Genomic DNA, 19,784 nt, shown 5'->3' on the forward strand with positions numbered 1-19,784 from the left:
TGGCTACCATTTTGACAGTGATTTTATCTAAGGCCTGGGCCATGTCATTGCCTATCTGCTCCAGGGCAGCAGCCATATTGCGGGATTCCTTGGCCAACCTAATCCTTTTTACGTGGGATGTTTGGATTCAAGCTTTCTTGCCGTGGACTTTAACAACGGATTGTGTTGTTAGCAGAACTTGGTATGAACCTTCCCACTTGTCACCCAAAGATTCTTTGTGTACATTTTTGACATAGACCCAGTTACAAGGAACCAGGTCTTTTCCTCCATCTGGGGGGGATTTCCCCAGGCTGCCGACACCTTTTGAGGAACAGAGCTCACAGCTGTGGTTAGATCTTGACAATACTGATGCAAAGAGTCCCTTATCAGCTGGTAGACAGCTGTACGTAGGTCGATGGTACTAGGTAAGGACCTAGGCCGTCCTGTTATGTCTTCAAAGGGACTGAGGCCCATAATCCTACTGGGAGTTGCCTGTATACTGCACAAGACCAGGGGTAAAGCTTATGGCCAAGGTAGGCCTTCCTGCTGGTACTTTGTGAGCCTCTGTTCAAGAGTCAGGCATTTCATTAGGCCAAACTTATCCCATCCAGAAGCCTCTGTAGGTGGTTTGGGATTCTGTTTCCTGCCTGGATTATTTTTCTTTTGCCTGCAATTTTTGCTTCAATATCCTTCCTTTCCACAATTGTGGTGTTTTCCAGGATGTTTATCAGTGTTAGTAGGGACTACAGTCTGCATGACTCTGAATTTTGATTCCATGTCCCGTTCCAGCTTACTTCCTTCTCCAATCAGGTCTCTGAAGGAGATGTGGTCCTGCTCCCAATCACATCAAAGTAACTTCAAAATTTTCACGAGTTCAGGTTTAAGGCCAGCATAACACAAAAAGACCATTGAGTTTGTTCTTTATCTTTGAGTCAGGTATTTCTTCCCCAGGCTCTTTTGATGTTGCCCAGGGACCATTGTGCCGTGGAGGTTCTGTATTTTTTTTACAAATTTTCATTAAGGGAGGTTGAATTGTTGTTCAATATGTTCTTTTAGTTTTTGTAAGACTTCCTCTTCTGGAATGTCAGGCAGTGCCTGCCTGCCTTTGACAGTAGTTGGTAATGAACTAGACATTTTTACACCGGATCTCACATCTCTTAGATCAGAACCGAAACTAGACTCTTTTTGAGTCGTAGATAACCTAATTGATTACCGAAAGAGATGTGTCTATCCAACAAGAGATTCTGGATGAACTAGGTTTGCCTTCCTTGGATCACATCAGACGGGACTTTCCACCATATAGACTATCACTTTCACCTGAGGATTTTTAAGATATTAGTGGAACAAGTGTCTGCTTTTCTATATTGTCTGCCCCACTATCACAAGCAAGCTCTGAGTTTTCTATGTAAGTATCTATAAAGCACTCCACAAGGTCCCTACCTCTTTTTGTTGACAGGCCATTATTTTGCTCCAATCTGTCTTCGGAGGGCCATAATTGTGGATCCAGTTGCTGATAGAACACTGCCCATTCTCTAACTTCTGTCCATTCTCCCCAACTGTGCTGTTACTCGAGTGAGAAGTTTATTTCCTGTATTTGATTCCACCATGGCAAATAAAATTTGAATTCCATCCATGGGATGTAGAGAGTAAATATTTTTCAATTTTTCCAATTCACTCCACGTTTTTAGACCACCCTTTCTAGGATGCGGCAATTCTTTTGACCACCTTTTGACCAATTTCAGATCGGGGAGCTTGTGAACAACCCATGGTGTGTATTGATGTTTGGACCCTCCCAGCTCATTGTCCTTTTCTTTGACATTAGCCTTTTTCCGTTTTTGTTGTTTTAGTCAGACTGGGCGCACGGCCACAGGGGCGGTCCCTTATTAGTTTTGGAATCATCATCGCTTTCCAAGGACGATTCTGAGTTGCCTTTAAGAGGGTGCACACTTGGAGTAAGAACGGGATATAAAGATGTAGCAGGGTATGGTGGTGGAGTCGGTAAAGTAGTCTTCATGTGTTCTGTCTCCTATCTGGTGACAGCCAATCGTCTTTAGTTGGTTTTAATTCATTACATACTGCTTTTAACTGGTCTTTCAAATTGTTCACTTCTCGGTCATGATTGGGCTTGTCAATGATCTCTTTGTCTCTTTCTTAATTGTTGCATAACACAAAAAGACCATTGAGCTTGTTCTTTATCTTTGAGTCAGGTATTTCTTCCCCAGGCTCTTTTGATGTTGCCCAGGGACCATTGTGCCGTGGAGGTTCCGTATTTTTTTTACAAATTTTCATTAAGGGAGGTTGAATTGTTGTTCAATATGTTCTTTTAGTTTTTGTAAGACTTCCTCTTCTGGAATGTCAGGCAGTGCCTGCCTGCCTTTGACAGTAGTTGGTAATGAACTAGACATTTTTACACCGGGTCTCACATCTCTTAGATCAGAACCGAAACTAGACTCTTTTTGAGTCGTAGGTAACCTAATTGATTACCGAAAGAGATGTGTCTATCCAACAGGAGATTCTGGACGAACTAGGTTTGCCTTCCTTGGATCACTTCAGACGGGACTTTCCACCATATAGACCATCACTTTCACCTGAGGATTTTTAAGTAGACGATCCCTTACCTCGTAGGCACCAGTAGAGTGAAACAAGAGCGATGCTGGTGGTCGGGCATCTTGTACTGATCCTATGCCATGTTTTTGGGTTCTTTCTGAGACTGGCGAACAGGAGTGAGATGGAGACCGGGTCTTAAAGACATCTTAAAGGTTGTCTTTATTGAAAACACTTCTTAGTAAATCTTTAAGCTTAAGCTGCTTACGTTGAGTAGATGTGGCTTTTTATACAGTATTACAACAGATACAACAGATACTTGTGATACTTGTTTATACAGCATTCTTATAGTTATCTGTCCCTACTGACACAGTTAGCATAACTCACACAGGAATGACAGCATTTGCTGTCACACACCACTTAAATCAATCACTTTAACCCGATCATATTTGCTGTTAAGCGTCACTATAGTCAGTCTAACTACCTTCAGATGCCGCCCTCTACAGTGGGAAAAGGCCATTCAAGCCATCGAGTTTGCACCGACCCTCCAAAGAGCATCCCACCCAGACCCCCACCCAATCCCCGTAACCCCACATTTACCATGACACTCCACCTGACTTGCAGATCCCTAGACACTATGGGGCAACTTAGCATGGCCAATCCACCTAACCTGCACATCTTTGGATTGTGAGAGGAAACCAGAGCACCCAGAGGAAACCCATGCATACACAAGGAGGCTGAAAATAAGATCCTGAAAATTTGGGGAACATAGACTATAGTGAGAGGGAGGAACTGAAGGAAATCAGCATTAAAAGGGATACCATGTTAAAGGAATTGATGGAATTGAAGGCCATTAAATTCCCAAGATGCAATTATTACATCACAGAGTACTTAAGGAAGTGGCTGTAATGAATGTGTTGTTGATCATCATTCAAAGTTTCGTAGATTTGGAAGATTTCCTATGAATTGTTGGATAGCTAATGTAACCCCACTATTATAAAAGGAGGTAGAGAGAAAACAGAGATTATAAACCAATTACCCTGACATCATTAGAGAAAATGCTTATATAAAAGATTTAGTAGCAGAGCATTTGGAAAACAGTGACACAATTGGGCAGATTCAGCATGGATTTATGAAAAGGAAATCATGTTTGGCAAATCTACTGAAATTTTTCAAGGATGTAATGGTTAGAGCTGACAGGTAAAGAGAGGGGACTTGGTTTACTTGGCCTTCAGAAGGCTTTCAAAGAGTCCCATATAAGAGATTAACATATAAAATGTAAGTACATGGGACTGGGGTACTTATCTAGATAAAGAACTGTTTGGGAGACAGGAAACAAAGAGTAGGAATAAATGGGTCAGTTTCCATGCGGCAACCAGTGACTAGTGCAATACTGCAGGGATTGGTGCTTGCATCTCAGCTGGTCACAACGTATATTAATGATTTAGATGAGGAAACTAAATGTAATATTTCCAAGTCTGCACACAACACAAAGCTGGGTAGGATGGTCAACTGTGAGGAGGATGCTGAGACACCTCAGTGTGTTTTATTCAAATTGAGTGTTTGAACAAATGTATGGCAGATAAGTACAATGTAGATAAGTATGAGTTTGTCCATTTTGCTAGCAAAATCAAGAAGGCAGATTACGATCTGAATGGTGGTCGATTGGGAAAGGAGGACGTGCAATGAGACTTGGGTGTCCATGTATATCAAAGAAAGCAGGTGGTGAAGAGGCCAAATGATTTTGAAGAAGGGTCACAACATTCAAAACATGAACTCTGCTCTCCTGTCACAGATGCTGCCAGATGTGCTGAGTTTCTCCAGCAATTTTTGTATTTGATTTGTTTCAGGGCAAATGGTACACTGGCCTTCATAGCAAAAGGATTTATGTACAGGAGCATGGTTGTCTGCTACTCCCCCAACCCCAGCCCTTGTCGTGTTTCCACCATAACTTCTGATCTTCCCTCTCTCAGGCTGAAAGTACAGTCCTTGGCAAAGGACTCAGCCTTATACCCTTACATCCCCACTTTAGTGCATTTTGGGCTCATATAATGTCAAAGGTTTGAATGGCCTACCCCTGCTCTTAGTATGTGTATGTATACTAACAGTCTTAGGACTCTTTACAAGAACTCTTTAAAAGCTTTAGTCCAAACTAATGAAGACTTGTATGAGATTACAGGTGTGACTATGTAAAGCTCTGGAGATCATCACAAACTGGTAAGTGCAGTTTGGCTGTGGTTCAATTGTGCTATAGAGTAAGTATCTCTCGGATTTGATGTTGAGGTATCAATACCACAGCAATAAACCATTGAATGAGTATTAATCCTCGTCTTTGCAGAGATTTTGTATGTCAGCTGAATGCCCAAACCAGTGTGCAATATTCATGGATATATAAAACAGTGCTAGAGTCACTGTTCAAAACCTGAGTGCATAATGTAATGCTCACAAGTCCTTATTCAAGTCAAGTCCTTGCTCTTAATTTTAGCATGTTTTTCCAAATTGGCTATAAATTCAAACTTCTGTCCAAGAGATGCCATTAAGTACTTCCTTGGTGGTTTTCACCCTTATCTGCCTTCCGGAGGGACCGCTCTCTCTGCGACTCCTTTGTCCACTCCACACTCCCCACTAGGCCCACCTTTCCCTGCAACCGCAGGAAGTGCTACACCTGCCCCTACACCTCCACCCTCACCCCCATCCCAGGCCCCAAGAAAACCTTCCACATGAAACAGATGTTCATCTGCACATCCGCTAATGTGGTATACTGTACCCGCTGTTCCCGATGTGCCCTCCTGTATATCGGGGAAACCAAGCGGAGGCTTGGAGACCACTTTGTGAAGCACCTACACTTGGTTCGTGACAAACGACTGCACCTCCCAGTTGCGAACCACTTCAACTCCCCCTCCCATTCCTTGGACGACATGTCCATCCTGGGCCTCCTCCAGTGCCACAACGATGCCACCCGAAAACTGGAGGAACAGCACCTCATATTCTGCCTGGGAACCCTACAACCCAATGGTCTCAGTGTGGACTTTACAAGCTCCCCACCCCTGACCTCATCCAAAGACCAGCACTGCACCCCCAGCCCCACCTCCCTGACCTGTCAGTCTTTTCTCCCACCTATCTGCTCCTCCCACCTCACTGACTAACCCCCACCCCCATTTCCTACCTACACTCGTCTCACCTCTATTAGCCTCATCCCCGCCCCCTTGACCTGTCCATCTTCCCTCCCACCTACCCGCCCCTCCATCCTGACTGACCAACCCCCATCCCAACTCCCTACCCACACTCACCTTTACTGGCTTCATCCCCGCCTCCTTGACCTGTCCGTCTTCTCTCCACCTATCTGCTCCACTATCCACCTTCTATCATCGCCTCCCCACTCTCTATTTATTTCAGATCCCCTTCCCCTCCCCCATTTCTGAAGAATAACACCTTGTTATCTCAGAATCTCCAGCATCGGCAGTTCCTACTATCTCCTTGGTGGTTTTGTTGTTTCATTGAAACCTGTTACCAAGGGTTTGGAGGCAATAAGGAAGAGCTTTTAGTATTGAGTGTATTCACCATAACGTGTAGAGAGAGTCTTTGCCTTGTCACAAGAACAACTCCATCAGCATAAATTAATTTCCACAAAACTGTGTAAATGGCTAATGCCCTTGTTGACTAGCAAAGGAGTCAGCATAAGCATTTGGAAAAGACATCGATGAGGCTGCATTGTTGAGCTGAAGTGTCAGAGGGGGTACAGAAATTTCAACCAAGTTTTGGGATTCTCTGGGTTTCTGATCTCAGCCTGTTCATATCAATGAATTTCTAATATCTGAGCAAAGGACTAAGGTCGTTCAGTTTGCTGGTGACATTGCCATTATATTATTCTTTATGAGCTCAGACATTGATAAAGCGCAGACACAACAAGCAAACATATTAGTGAAACTGGAGTTCACATGCTAAAAGAGCAGTGGCAACATGCATAATTATAAGGTCAGTTATCAAATTCAGACATGCCCGTTCTGAGAAAGGGTCACCAGACCCGAAACATTAACTCTGACTTTCTTCACAGATGCTGCCAGACCTGCTGAGCTTCCAGCAATTTCTGTTTTTGTTCATTGTATTGTGCTTATTGTTTCTGACCTAGGCAAGCTCCAACTCTGCTTATTTAATGATATTAAGGTATAGTCAGCTTAAAGCATGCTGAGTGCCTGCACATCTAGGTAGACACGAAATCATGAGAGGCTAGTACAAGTTGAAATTACCCTGCATAGCTTAAAACTCGTCTGCACCCTGTAAATGCAAGGTGCACTGCAACTGGTGCCAACTTATCTTGTTTCTGGGAAAAGTGGCACAGTGTGGCAGTGAGCAGGTTCCAGGATGCCAGCCAACACTACACTTTTGTGCGGGAGGTGGAAGGGAGGACAGAGGTCCTCTACCCACAGATGATCATGCAAGAGGCCCTCCTGACAAACTTTGTGAAGGCATGTTGGACAAAAAACTGTTTATAAACTTAACGTGAAGGATTAATGTTGGAGACTGTATTAAGGTCCACCCAATTGGATGATGCCTTACTGGCTTGGGTGAGAATTAGGTACACCAGTGTTGGATCATACAGAGTGCAGATCTTTATCCACAAGTTTCCCCAGAGTCTTGGCAACAATACACATCTTACTGATGTAATTGCTCCTGATTGCTTTCATACAATAAGCTACACAGTGGCCTGCATATTCCTTGTAATAGCAATCACATTCAGATTGCAATTTTTCCCTTTTGTAGTGTAGCACAGTCAGGGGAAGTCAAACTAGGTCACTATTTTATGGCAGTAGATGCCATTTTCTGTGATTTAAATTTCCGGAAATGTAGCTAGACAATTTGACAGATCCTGCAAAAGAGCAAATATGAAGGTATTTTTGGCTAAAGATGAAAGTCCTTACTAAATAGGGTGCAAGGTAAGTAGGGTCACAGTAACTAGCGTTCCTGGTAAATAAGGTTTCTGGTAAGTAAGGTGTCAGCTGTGTGTAATGCCAGGGTGCCAGGTAATTGATGGTATGCTTAGAGCAGGGTGGGTAGCAGTTCCAGGTTCAGTGATGGGGTGGAGGGGGAATGTCAGGCCATGTGTGGTGTGTGGTGTGTGGTGTATGATGTCAGGTCTGGGGAAGGGAGGAAAGAGTGTCAGATCTGATGGGGAGATGGTTAATTCATGGGTGGTGAGTGGGGTGGAACAGTGTTGGGTTAGGGGTAGCTGATAGGTGGTTGCCTGTCAAGGGTTTGGGGTGTTATAATGGGCCAGTGGAATGTAGTTGAGAAGTGTCATTGGTGAGTTGGGGGAGTGGTCATATTAGTAGTTGACCAGGATGTAGACTTGGTATCTAATCTTCTAACCATTAGCTTGATTGAAATAGAAGCCTCTGAATTCTCCATCATTAATAGACTCTTTCAGATACAGTGGAATTGCCCATTGGACAATTCAAATACACAGGGAATACTGAGTCCCACTGAGTCAACTGCATGTCCTGATGCACAACTTCAGTCTGTACTGCTCCAATGACTATTTGGCCATTGCAAACCTGGATCAGTGTTTACATTAAGATTCACCTGATGGCAGCAACCTAACCCAACAGAGTTTGGCATTCTAAAACATGCAATACACACCATGTTAGTCAATGCAACAAGTCTATCCATGGAGATCTGGACTGAGTGCTGCATAAAGTTAAGTGACCTCACTTGAGTGGTTGAGGTCAGTAGATGTATCTATAAATACCACATCTTATCAAATGCACCAGTAGCTTCAGATATTCTGGATACTCCCTGCATATGTACAAATGCCTGTGCTAAAATGACATCTGACACAGCTAAAACCAGAAGTGTGCATGTATGCTATGAATGCAATTTTGGGAGGAAAAATGGCACTTGTGGTGCCAAAAACCTGGACACAGCACAGCCAAGCTTTGTGGCCAGTATTTCTTTACTTCTCTGCATTATACTTCAACTACACAGGAGAATTACCTCCAATACTATGCAACACTTTTCAGAATATTAGGCATTAAAATTCTTCAGACTTAAAATGCATAACAAAATGTGTAGAATAATTACACTTCATCAATCAATCTGAACTTTCGTCATAGTTCTTTTGGTAAAAACATACGATTTCTGTAACGTACCATGTATAATATTGTGCAACTGAATTCAAGTCATATATGCAACCTCACCTTTCCCAATCCAACTTCAAAGGATAGTCCAACTGGTCACTTTTGTCTGGTTTGTTTGACTGGCTTTCCACTGGTGCTTCAATTATGTCACATGGTAAAACAAACTTACTGGGGTTCATTAATACGAAAGGGCTGTGTTGTCCAAAATATCCAATGTAATGCCCATTTGGTGCGTACCAAACCCTGTATAACAATAAAAACAGACAGTCACAATATTTTGTGTTTGTAACTCAGATCTGTTGTATGGGTTGCCAAAATATGGACAGCAGAGATGCTCTATGTAAGGATGCTTCAATACATGTGACAAAACTAACACGGCTCAGGTTCATGACATAATTCCACATGTAACAGTGTTAAAAAGAGATGAGGGTTAAGAAGAAGTGAAGAACACCAAAATGTACAGCTGAGCAGTAGATTATGTAGCAAGGAGCTCCAACTCTTCGATATTGCTTTGTGGTACCATCCATGCACTAACCAGATCTCTTCCTCCTCCCTACAATCTGCTACAGGAAGAATATTATTAAACTGGAAAGGGTACAGTGAAGATTTACAAGGATGTTACCAGGACTGGAAGGTTTGAGGAGAAGCCAGATATGTAGGGACTCAGCTCTGTGGAGCATAGGAGGTTGCGGGGTGACCTTATCGAGGTTTATAAAATCATGACGGGCATAGATGAGATGAATGGTAAAGGTCTTTTCCCTCAGGTAGGGGAGTTCAAAACTCGGGGGGTCATTTTTAAGCTGAGGGGGAAAAGATTTAAAAGGGTCCTGAGGGGCAACCTTTTCACACAGAGGGTGGTGCGGAGATGGAATGAAGTGCCAGAGGAAGTGGTAGGTACAGGTAGTTACAACTTTTAAATGTTACAACACTTAGAAGTCCTTTTGAATTAATACATGAATAGGAAAAGTTTAAAGGGATATGGGCCAAATAATGACAAGTGGGGCTGGTTTAAATTGAGAAACCTTGTTGGCATCGACGAGTTTGACCAAAGGGTCTGTTTCCATGCTGTATGATTCTATGACTCTATTCTGTATCTAGTTTGTGGCTGTTGCATCTGTCTCTAGCAGCCAAAATGTTACTCCATATCCTATCACTCGAGAGCAAGCCTATGACTCTCATTCACTTAGTTCTCTGCCCAGGTATTTTCTGCACCTACCACTAGAAAATCTAGCCTGATCCATGTTATGACCCCTTTCCCACTGCATCACACCATCGGTTACCAGAACAGAAAGAGGAACAATATTGGGTACAGAAACACATAGGCTGAAGAAAAAAAATCTCATTAAGAAAGGCATACCAGGGACTGAGAAATTTGGCAGATCTATATTTTTTAGGTTAGTGCATTTTTCTAGTCAAAGTAATAAAAGAAATCTCAGTATAATGTACCATACTTAATGGCGCAAGTCACTTACTACATCACTTCCATTTTTTTACCTTTCAAGGATTCCTACAATTAGCATCATTACAATAGTACAAGTCAACAGGAAAACTGAGTGCTGAACCAGGAGGACTTTATACAAATATATATAAAAATTTGGCAAGCTTTTAAATTTGACAGACAGATGTGACAGAAGCTGATGGAAATGTAAGACAGAAAAGTGTCAAGGCAGTAAGAAGTACACCTTTAGAACATGCATAACATACACATAACATTAAATCAAAACCAGTTGATCTCCCAACAAGTCAAAATAGGTGACGAAGATTAAGTATAATCCTTAATTGAAGTAGATAGAAGGACAGAGAATATTTGAATCAGTGGAGATAAAATTTTGTTATAACTTTAAAGCTATTTTGTCCTCTTTCTATATTTATTTGATTTTATATAATTACAATCAAAAGTAAAAGTAAAACTTTAAACAAAAGAATTACTTGTAGTCTTCTTTCCAACTGTTGCAAATTGAGCCCCCAAAATATCACTGCTGGCAGGAAAATGTGATTGTGCAAATCCAACTAGTTCATTAATGTGGAGATTATACAATGTGGAGCTGGAGGAACACAGCAGGCCAGGCAGCATCAGAGGAGCAGGAAAGCTGACGTTTCGGGTCGGGACCCTTCTTCAGAAAATGTTCATTAATGTCATTTCAGGAAGGAAAACCATCATTTCTTCCCAGTCTGATCCATGTGCACCTCCATATGCACACCAAATATTTGTCACTTACCTGTCTCTGAAGTGGTTTAGCAGCTGGTTTATCAAACTGGCTGCAACGATTGAGAAGGAATGTCTACCATCACTTTCTCATAAGTATCTAGGGATTGAAAATAAATGCTAGAAATTCCTGATCACAACCCAGGAATAAATACCAGAAAGGGCACAGACTTTAGACATTTTCAAACCATTACGGAAAAACCCAGACTTAAGATAGAAGGTCATGCATGAAGAATAACATGTCAAGCTTAAACAGCTTAGCCTGACAATAGATATCATTAACACATTGAACCTATCATACAATAGGTACAAGTGCTGACCACTTGTAAAGATGTAAAAAAGCTCTATGTACATCCATCCTTTTTATACCTGATAGAACAATCTATGGATGCAGTAACAGCAACAGATTCTTGATGCACGTGGAACAGACTCACTATTTGAAAATTATGGGCTCTCCAGCTAACTAGGCGATTGACAGAATCCTGCAAAGATAGAGTAAATGTGATCAACATGACTGCAAAACAATCGGTAATTGACATTAAGAAAATAGGTGTAAATATTTCAGTATTTTTGTTCCTTATCTAAGTATACATTGACATGTTTCATAGTTACTTCCCACACTGTGTTGCAAGTCAAGTCAAATTCATGCACATTACTGTTATTTTCTTGTGTCTCTGCATTACCTGAGGTTTAATACCACTGTGATAAGTACCCATCATGATTTTAACCACTACAGTAAAAATCAATAGCAAACTTATGGCAATGACAGTACCCTACCAGTTCAGTTGATCAAATCAGCAGCTACTTTGCTTTAGTTCCTAACACCCTCAGCTCAGCTAAGGCCTCAAAGTCCTCAGAAAGGTTTCCATTTTTAGTTTTTCCAGTAGTAAGTGAACAATGGGTGAAGTAAACATTGAACTTAGCTGTGAGTCCATCAACACTGGGTTAATATCAGAGACTATTTAGCACAGTGTAATAAAAGGTTGGCTTGAATAAGCCCAGGCAAAATAACTCAAGCAAATAACAGAAAGAGATACGTGCATTTAAATACTGCTTTAGGCAATATATAAACAAATTAAATGTTATTGTAGAAATGTGAAATTTTAATTTTAACGTTTACAAGGAATGCTCATGCATAAGAGAAAATTTCACTTAGCTTGTGTCTACATATCTCTTCCAGGTAAGTATAAAGTCATAAAATCTCCTGTTATACAAACGGTCTTTGAAGAATACTAACCTGATTTTGAATACACTGACATTTCATTAAATGTTGCAAAATTGCAAAAGACGAGAGAGTTGAAACTTTATATTTCTTTTATAAATGGAAAGTATGAGTGTTTAGGATTGAATAATGCAGCAGGTAATGTTTGATTCATGTTCATGAACCTTGTTCAATGGCTGTTGTGATCAGAGAGCATTTCACAAAATGTAACTTCATGAAAGGTTATAATTTCTTTCAGGATATTTGATTGGGAAAAGATAATTCAAACTGTATGCCACTTGTTGGATTATATTCTTTCTCAATCAATAATTTCTTATTGAATGATATTATTTTCTATTTCCTAAATAATATTTCAGTTAAATAATGAAACATACCTTATTTGATGAGGATGGATCATCTAGAAAGGCTGCAATATCCCAAATTATTACGTATCCTCCTGCATGAGAACATAAACTGTTTGATTTTATAAGGATAAGTGTTTGAACTCATGTGTATGTTCTAAATGCAATGGTATATCCTGTTCCCAACTAGCTATTCTCTACTGTGTCAAACTATTGTCAACCAGATCTCTCAACTATCTGTCAACCAGATATCATATTGAATTAGGTCGTTCCTGAAGCTCATCTTCCCAAAGTCTCTTTTTGAAAAGATGCATTTTATTAAGAAGAGGGGTGTTAACATTGGTCACTTCTGATATGCTTTTTTTGCTTCAACTCTGCACTGAGAAAAGAGAAAAGAAATTTCCAGCAATATATACTGGAACAGTCCATGAAGGCAGCATTGTGGATCAGTAGTTAGCACTGCTGCCTCAGAGCATCAGGAACCAGGGTTCAATTCCAGCCTCAGGTAACTGCCTATTGGAGTTTACATATTCTCCCTCTGTCTGCCTGAGTTTCCTCTGGGTGCTCTAGTTTCCTCCCACTGTCCAAAGATATGCAGGTTGGATAGAATGGCCATACTGCAATTGTCCATAGTACTCAGGGATGTGTAGACTAGGCAGATTAGTCACAGTAAATGTAGGGTTATGGGATATGGTCGAGCTGGATTTGGTGTAATGATCTCCGGAGAGTCAGTGTGGACTCAATGGGCCAAAAGACCTCTTTCTACATTGTTAGGTTCTAGGATATATTTAAAATGATAACCTTTTGGCATATGCCTGGTCCACTTTAACTCCAGAGACTTAAAATATTTGATTGATGATCGATGGCTGCTTCCTGAAACCTGTTGTGATTCAGGTTTCCCATAAAAATAATTCTGGAGTGATTCCCAAGAGACTATTTCCTGTTTTTCTGTTATCTCTGTGCTTTTTGTAGATGGGATACATTACATTCAATAGCAACATGCTAAGCTGATTGTGGCCCCAGCTTCATTTTCCAGTCTCTTGCCTCAAAATCTTTGAAATCCTAGTCAATCAAAACACTATTTTTTTCAACCTTCACCATTTTCCATTATCATTTAACAGAATGTGGAAGGGATGCCTGAGACCAAGTGGAACTAGGGAATAGGCAAAGGCTATGTGTTAATTAATATCTCAGCAGGCCATCCTGCTGAATTGAACTACTAAAATGCATTAGAAATATAGTCTTCTATTTATTATTATCTGTCAAGTAGATAAACAGGCTGGTTGGCTCCTGTGATGCAAAATCACCAGAAAGAGTTTAGCGCCATGGATCAATGGTGACAGTCCTCAATAATTGACAAAGATTAGCCTTTGATGGGGATAGGGACAGGTGAACAGCGTGACTACCTGGAAGTAGGGGCAGACTTTAGAACATAGAACATAGAACAGTACAGCACAGTATGGCCCACGATGTTGTGCCGAACTATGATCCTACTAAGATCAAACTACCCTGCATACCCTACATTATACTACCAACCATGTGCCTATCGAAGAGTCGCTCAAAAGTCTTTAAAGTATCTGACTCCATTAGCATTGCCAGCACCGCATTCCACACACCCACCACTCTCTGTGTAAAGAACCTACCTCTGACATCTCCCCTATACCTTCCTCCAACCAGCTTAAAATTGTGCCTCCTCGTAATAGTCATTTCCGCCCTGGGAAAAAGTCTCTGGCTATCCACTCTACCTATGCCTCTCATCATCTTTAGCAAGCAAGAGGGAAAGATCATGACTGGGGCTGTGGTTGGTGACATTTGGCAACTCTGGTGGACGAGGGAAGCCACGTAGAGAAATTAAGATTTCCTTGCAGATCTGGAAGGAGCATACAGCAGCCTGTGGAAAGCACTGGTGAGCTGCAACTGGCGGTTCCATTTTGTTGACTGGGTTTAATACGCCCTGGGAAACTCAGCCAGCAGCTACTAAATATAAATCTGACTCAGCGCGGAACAGGGATTCTCATTGAAGTATGATAACCAAGTTTGACGTGTCTCTAAAATTGGAGACAAGAATGCTTTGGACCCACCACAGAAAGTGCCACAGCCTTCTACATTGTGGGTTGAAGAATTATTTTCTGACTTTTGATTTTTAACCATGCCTGTGCCCCCAATCTTCTCCTGCACAACATTTGAGATAATGGTGGTGGCTGATGATAGAATTGAGGTCAACAGCCTCAGGAACTGGAGAATGTGGATTGGAAGCAGTTATTTGCGGGCAAATCTACCTCTGGCATGTGGGAGGCTTTTAAAGACCAATTGACTAAAATGCAGGACATGCATGTTCCTGCAAAACTAAAAGATAGGAATGGCAGGATTCAGGAACAATGGATGACAAGGGACATTGTAAGGTTAGTCAAAAGAAAAAGGGAAGCATATGACAAATCTAGGCAGCTACAAACTGATGAAGCCCTGGAGGACTGCAGAGAAATTAGGAAGAAACTTAAATGAGCAATTAGGAAGGCAAAAAGGGGCCATGAAATATCTTTAGCAAACAGGGTCATGAAGAATCCCAAGGCTTTTTAAGCATATGTTAGAAAAAAGAGGGTAACAAGGGAAAGAGTAGATCCACTCAAGGACAAAAGAGGGAAGTTATATGTAGAGACACAGGGAGTGGGGGAGATCCTGAATGAGTACTTTGTATTGGTTTTCACCAAGGGGAAGGACATGACTGGTGTTGAGGTCAGGGATGAGTGTGTGAATACTCTAGAGAATATCAATGTATTGAAAGAGGAAGTTTTGGAAAACCTAAATTGCATTAAGATAGACAAGTCCCCAGGACCAGATGGGATCTACCCCAGGTTTGCCAGAGAGGCAAGGGAGGAAATAGCTGGGGCATTGGCAGATATCTTCACATCCTTGTTGACCACAGGTGAGTTTTTGAAGAGGTAACAAGGATAACTGATGAGGGAAGGGCTGTGGATATAGTTTATTTGGACTTTAGTAAGGCATTTGATAAAGTCCCAAATGGCAGGTTGGTACAAAAACTAAACTCACGAGGGATTCAAGGTGGCCTGGCTAAATGGATAGAAAACTGGCTTCGTCATAGAAGACAGAGGGTAGTGGTGGAAGGATGTTTTTAAGAATGGAGACTGGTAACTAGTGGTGTTCCACAGGGGTCAGTCTTCGGTCCTTTGTTGTTTGTAGTATTTATAAATGATCTGGAGTAAAATGTGGGTGGTTCGATAAGCAAGTTTGCTGATGACACGAAGATTGGTGGAGTTGCTGATAGTGCCAATGATAGTGTAAGTATACAACAGGATAGAGATAAATTGGCGACTTGGGCACAAAAATGACAGATGGAATTTAATCCAGACAAATGCAAGGTGATGCATTTTGGAGGATCACATTTAGGTGTGAATTATATTGTAAATGGCAGAACCCTTAGGAACACTAACATTCAGATGGATCTGGATGTGCAGGTCCACAGTTCCCTGAAAGTGGCAACACAGATAGCCAAAGTGATTAAGAAGGCATATGGTATGCTTGCGTTCATCGCCTGGGGCATGGAGTACAGGAGTTGTACTCCTGTTGCAGCTATATAAAACGCATGTTAGGCCGCATTTGAAGTATTGTGTGCAGTTTTGTCACCACATTACCAGAAGGATGTGGAAGCTTTGGAGAGAGTACAGAGAAGGTTCACCAGGATGTTGAGATAGTAAGAACTGCAGATGCTGGAGTCAGAGATAACACAGTGTGGAGCTGGAGGAACACAGCAGGCCAGGCAGCATCAGAGGGACAGGAAAGTTAACATTTCGGGTCGGGACCCTTCTTCAGGTGTTGCCTCATCTGCAGGGTACTGACTATGAGGACAAGTTAAAAAGACTAGGATTGTTTTCATTGGAAAGACAGCGGCTGAGAGGAGACCTGATAGAGATCTACAAAATTATGAGAGGCATAGATAGGGTGGATAGTCAGAGGCTATTTCCCAGGTTTGAAGCTTCAATTACAAGGGGGCACAGGTTCAAGGTCAGACAGGGAAAGTTTAAGGGGGATATGCAAGGTAAGTTTTTCACGCAGAGAGTGGTAGCAGCCTGGAATGCACTACCAGAAGAGGTGGTGGAAGTGGGCACATTGAAGACATTTAAGAGGCACCTAGATGGGCACATGAATAGGGAGGGAATAAAGGGATATGGATCCAAAAATGGCAGGTCTGTTTTTAGGTCAATTAGGGCATGATGATCGCCATAGATTTGGAGGGCCGAAGGGCCTGTTCCTGTGCTGTACTTTTTCAGTTGTTCATTTCTGTCGCCACCTAACTTTGAGGCAGGCTGATGACTTGAACAAAAATAATTTGTTTAAGAAAAATATAGCAGGTAACTCCCTCAGTAAAGAAACCACCTAATAAAAATGTAATCCACTTACGCTGATTGCCAGCCAAAAGTAGAGCTGCAGCATCATCTACACAGACTGCAGTGATAGGACTAGAAAACTGTATTGTAGGCATGATTTTCAAAAATTGATTGCCCTATAAAGAAAGAAAGAGAAACAATAGAGTTTTGCATCACACCGTATGATGGGAATTAAATTCCTCATGAATTCCACCAATCTGCTTCTGGGAGTGCACCAAAATTCTGACCTCCAACTCGCACAAGGCTGAGGGCATTGAGGACCTGGGAGCATCACGTTATCCTTCATTTCACTGGATACACATAACCATTACTTTATTGCTGCTAAGTCCAAGTCCTGAAGCTCCCCACCCAACAGTACTACGGGAATGCCTTCCCTACATAGATAACAGCAGCTTCAGAAAAAGTACCTGCACCACCATCTCAAAGGCTACCAATGTTCGTCAATAAATGCAAACCTTGCGCCAATTGACAATTACTTGTTTTAATAGATCTTATACTGCTAGCGTCCTTTCTGTATGAGACCCTGGGATTTCCCACCCTTTTCTTCTGGGTGGTGGGTGTTGACGGAGATAATTGGCATCTACTCCATACAGATCAGGACTCTCGATTGGATTTTCTGACTGTTCGATGGAATGGGGTTGGGATACATAAGTGTACTGTGAAATTTGTGAAAATTAGGTGAACTGCCCCGAGCATGGAAGGATGAGTATGTCACAGCACTTGTCTATCACTGATGATCAAAGACATTTACCAGCAATTAAACAAGTGTTATAACCCTTATTAAAGGTCTGCTTGAGGGGCCAGATCCCCAGACTGTCACCTAATCAGTTTTGGTCTTACCCTTCCATTCTTATTTTATTGGAAATTCCTTTCAGAACCATAGTTCGTTCATTAAAAAATGATCACAACTAAATAACAGCAAAGAAAAAGATTACTCCATGACAGAAATCCACCTTTAATTAAAACAAGTATTGAAATTATTCCAATATGATAGAATAATCATTCAGTGCTCCAAAGTTGTGAGCTTCATTCTGGAATCCACACACGCTATCTGCACAATTTTTGTTTGGTTGTCACATCATGCAGTGGACTTGACCAGATATTGAACTGGACCAACATATATGCAGTGGTTACCAGAGTATATCAGAGTCTGCAAATTCTGTGGTGAGTGACTAACCTCCTGAGCTAGCAAAGACTGTTTGCAAGTCACAAGTTAGGATTACGATGGAATACACTCCACCAGCCTGGATGAGTGCGTCTCCAACATCATCCAGGACAAATAAACCAATTTGATTGACTCCCCACCTAGTCTTAAACATTCACCCTTTCCACCACAGCAGCAATATAACACCATCGACAAGGCACACTGCAGTTACTCGCCAAGGCTTCTTTAATTGACAGCATCTTAGAAACCTGTGACCTCTAATGATCAGAAGGACAAGGGGAGAAATAGAATCATCCTCACAGAACTGTAGATGGTGCTGTTGCAAAACAAAACATTTAGAGCGGAATCCCGCAGCACTTTTGAATGAGGAAAATGAAGTGCAAAGGTACTTACAGGAAACAAGCAAGTTAAATTCTACAAATAACGAAACCTCTCCCACATCACATTGAACTCATGGTGCAGGATATTTATCCACAAATGGGGCAAGTACAGGCACAAAGGGACATGAAGAATTATATCATTTTCCAGAAGTGGGATTGGCAGTTGAAGGGCTGTTTTCCTGGAAGTGATCGGTAGCCTATAAGGGAAGTAAAAGGCCAAATGAGGCCTGCTTGTCAATAGCCTCCCAAGCACTTCCTGCCTCCCCCAATCACCACCCCTTTTATCCTGTCTTCATTGAATGCATAATCTAAAGGGGCCAGAATACAGCCTCCCAGCACCAACACTGCAGGCAGGCTTTCAGGCAGCTGTAAGCTATCCTATTGGAAGGTGTCCCCTCCACAATAATGGCCTGACTGCTGAAGTCATTTCCATTTCAGAAGTTTTAACATTTTCTGAAAAGATGCCTCAAAATTAGAGACGCTCTCTCACTCTTGGCTTAACGGCAGGATATAACACCTTCTAAGGTGATGGGCCTCCTATTGGACCCTTCGCCTACCTGCCATCCTTAATTGGAGATTAACCCACCCTGTGAACTCCAACTTCTCCAATTCAGGGAAAGCCCCTGCCTCTCCACCGCTGAGGGGTTTGAAGGCAAAGTGCCAGGAGGTTTTGGGAGGCTTGGGGAAACAGATCTCATTAAACTGAGTCAGTGGCCTTCCTGATGACTGCCCACCCATTCCCAGACCAGATCCAAATTTTATGGGGAGAATGAAGGCATTGAATAGATCACTTTGCCTTGGACATAACTGAACCCGCCAGTCACTGCTTGATGGTCACTTAAGGGTTTCATGTCAGCTCAGTGAAAGATGATAGGAAGCCCAACAGCTTTAGCTATGGTTTGCTTTTATTTGTGTGGCATCACCAAAGGGGAGCACTTGCTGCATGCTTATCCGGATGTACCACACTGAAGGGACTTGCAGTGTTCCATGTACCACATGTTCCTCCTGAACAGGATGTCTGAAAGTGAAGGCGACAGCAATGACACTAGAACCACGACAGAGAGGGGAAAATAACAATAAGAAAGTGGCATCACTGCCAGAAATAATGACTGAGTCCCTTGGTGCTAAATCCAGAGACCTTCTAATTAATGTTTTAGCTATAATAGGGCAGGTTTTCCGATGGCCAGGTGGTTATTTTTCCAGTGTACATAAACAGTTGCATGTGGCAACTCTGCAGAATCGCCATTGTAACAGATTCTTAAGGAATTGCAGGGAAACTGAATTTCCTCCTCGTAAATTCTCCTATGTCAGAGCCCTCTGAAAGTCTCTATTTAAATTAGATACTCTGGATGACTCTGATTAAATTAAGTAAAATGTTACCCTGGAAAATTTGAATCATTAAGTACATAG

General features: G+C 41.8%; 1 protein-coding gene across 1 annotated transcript in view; it reads right to left on the reverse strand.

The window, feature by feature from the left end:
- The window catches only part of LOC125484076 (WD repeat-containing protein 64-like), a 143,223-nt gene that overhangs the window by 15,581 nt on the left and 107,858 nt on the right, over positions 1–19,784 (reverse strand). Inside the window, exons 19-22 of the mRNA XM_048601346.1 lie at positions 16,843–16,945; positions 12,460–12,521; positions 11,233–11,345; positions 8,718–8,900 (exon numbers count right to left, since the gene is read on the reverse strand). Coding sequence (XP_048457303.1) covers positions 8,718–8,900; positions 11,233–11,345; positions 12,460–12,521; positions 16,843–16,945 — 461 coding nt within the window. The remainder of the gene's footprint in view (positions 1–8,717; positions 8,901–11,232; positions 11,346–12,459; positions 12,522–16,842; positions 16,946–19,784) is intronic.

The sequence above is a fragment of the Rhincodon typus genome, chromosome 9, assembly GCF_021869965.1.
Source record: "Rhincodon typus isolate 14 chromosome 9, sRhiTyp1.1, whole genome shotgun sequence".
In the NCBI taxonomy this organism is placed as follows: Eukaryota; Metazoa; Chordata; class Chondrichthyes; order Orectolobiformes; family Rhincodontidae; genus Rhincodon; species Rhincodon typus.